This window comes from Austrofundulus limnaeus, unplaced genomic scaffold, assembly GCF_001266775.1.
Source record: "Austrofundulus limnaeus strain Quisiro unplaced genomic scaffold, Austrofundulus_limnaeus-1.0 Scaffold105, whole genome shotgun sequence".
Taxonomy (NCBI): Eukaryota; Metazoa; Chordata; class Actinopteri; order Cyprinodontiformes; family Rivulidae; genus Austrofundulus; species Austrofundulus limnaeus.
Window position 1 is genome coordinate 978563 of NW_013952507.1, and position 1816 is coordinate 980378.

A 1816-nucleotide genomic window follows, 5' to 3' on the forward strand; every position below is an offset into this window, starting at 1 on the left:
GGTGTATATTTAATATACTTCTAATCGCTATTTCAGTCTTTCTTATCACTTCTCTCTCTGTTTTTCTCTGTCTCTATTTTCTCTTCACTTAAAAGTCACTGATGAAGAAATAAATAAACTAATATTTGGTTTCATTTTCTACTGAAGTGACAAAAAAGGGAACAGTGACAAAATGAGCTGCTTTGAGACGCACACCAGTAAAAGGGTAAAAGAGGAGCTGGTGAAGTTAGAATAAAGAGGAATTCAGACTAAAGCAATGTATTTCCACTTTATAAAAACCCAACTAAAGAATTTAAATGCATTTGTCTACTTTAGAGTTTTTTTTTTTTTTTTTTTTTAAGAATCAAAAGGCAACAAAACCAGGCTTGACCAGGAGAGTTGGACAAGAGGCTTTGAGAACACGAAGACCAGGAGTATAAGTACTGAGTAGTGTGATTAGTAAATAGGAACAGCTGGGATGATTACCTATAACAGGTGAGTGATAAGGCAAGCCTGAGGGCAATTATGAACAGGAAAACTGCAGCAAACAACTGAAAAATAGGGAATTATCTAAGAGATAAACTGAAACACAGGATTAACCAAACTAACAACCAGGAAAACAAATTTGAACCCCAACACCATGACACATTTATTTTGATGTTTGCATAAAGAATTTATATATAAAAAACTGATTAGATCAGATTTACATCTCTGTAATTATTTTTAATTATTTGCATCAGCTGTGAGTGGCTGACAAGAGTCAAACAATCCATTAAAACTTTGTTTGGATTTTTCCAACTGAATCTGTTTCACAATCTGAACAAAAACGTGATAAAACTCTGGGGGCAAAGTGGCTGTTATATACACTAATATACAGTTTCATAATGTTTCTTTCAGTCTGAAGTTTCCTGTGATATATTCTTCTTTTCTTTTTACCCCAAAGCTTAATAAGAAACAGACAGAAGGTCTGYTGGGAATGAAGAACTGAAATCCATCCAAGCAGAGAAACTGAAAGTTCCCAACCTTAAACAAACACATATAATTAGTCTGGTCTGTGTAAATGAAACGGACGGACACGTTAGACGTCGTTTAATATTGCATTAAGTGTCACTGCAGACAGAGTTGTGAACATAAAACCCAATAAAAACAGAAAACAAACAAAGTTGCCATGAAACCATCTGCTTGGATGATTATTTTTATTCCATAAACATATCAGCTTTGGCTCAGATTCTTGTAAACTCCATCTGCACATAATCAACTGAGAAAACACTCCACATAATTCAATGCATGGTGGGAAATCTTAGAACAACTGCTGTATCTTTTGGTCTTATTGTGGTGAGACATTCATGACCGTCCGAATGCTGCGGAACAAGAAAAACAGACCATTAGTAGAGTCCCACTTATTTTAAATGGACCAACTGATTTATGAACAAAATAAGAAAAAAAACTACCATTTTCCAAGTTTCATCAGCTCAATCGCATCATTGATTTGATCCAAAGTCATGTTGTGAGTGATGAACTCGTCCACCTGCAGCTTCTTGTCCATGTAGGCTTTAACCATCTGAGGAACACCGTCTTTGCTCTTAAACCCTGAGAGACAAACTATGAATAAAAGAGTAAAAACAAAAAGACAAAACTGTTGATTACTGTGTTTGTCTCACCTCCAAACAAGGAGCCCTTCAAAGTGCGTCCAGCGATGAGGTCAGTTGGTTGGATGGCGACTTCAGACACCTGCGTCCAGCCAACGATCACACAGACACCCCAAGCTGGCAAACAAGACTCCAAGGCACTGCGCTGTGTGGAGAAACACAACAAACTTAAAGGTTCAGTTTTTAAA

General features: G+C 36.5%; 1 protein-coding gene across 1 annotated transcript in view; it reads right to left on the minus strand.

The window, feature by feature from the left end:
- Positions 1-1142: 1142 nt before the first annotated feature.
- Positions 1143-1816, minus strand: part of LOC106521263 (alcohol dehydrogenase 1) — a gene marked incomplete in the record, with an annotated part of 7419 nt that continues 6745 nt past the window's right edge. Inside the window, 3 exon segments of the mRNA XM_014013763.1 lie at positions 1143-1340; positions 1431-1569; positions 1641-1773. Coding sequence (XP_013869217.1) covers positions 1307-1340; positions 1431-1569; positions 1641-1773 — 306 coding nt within the window.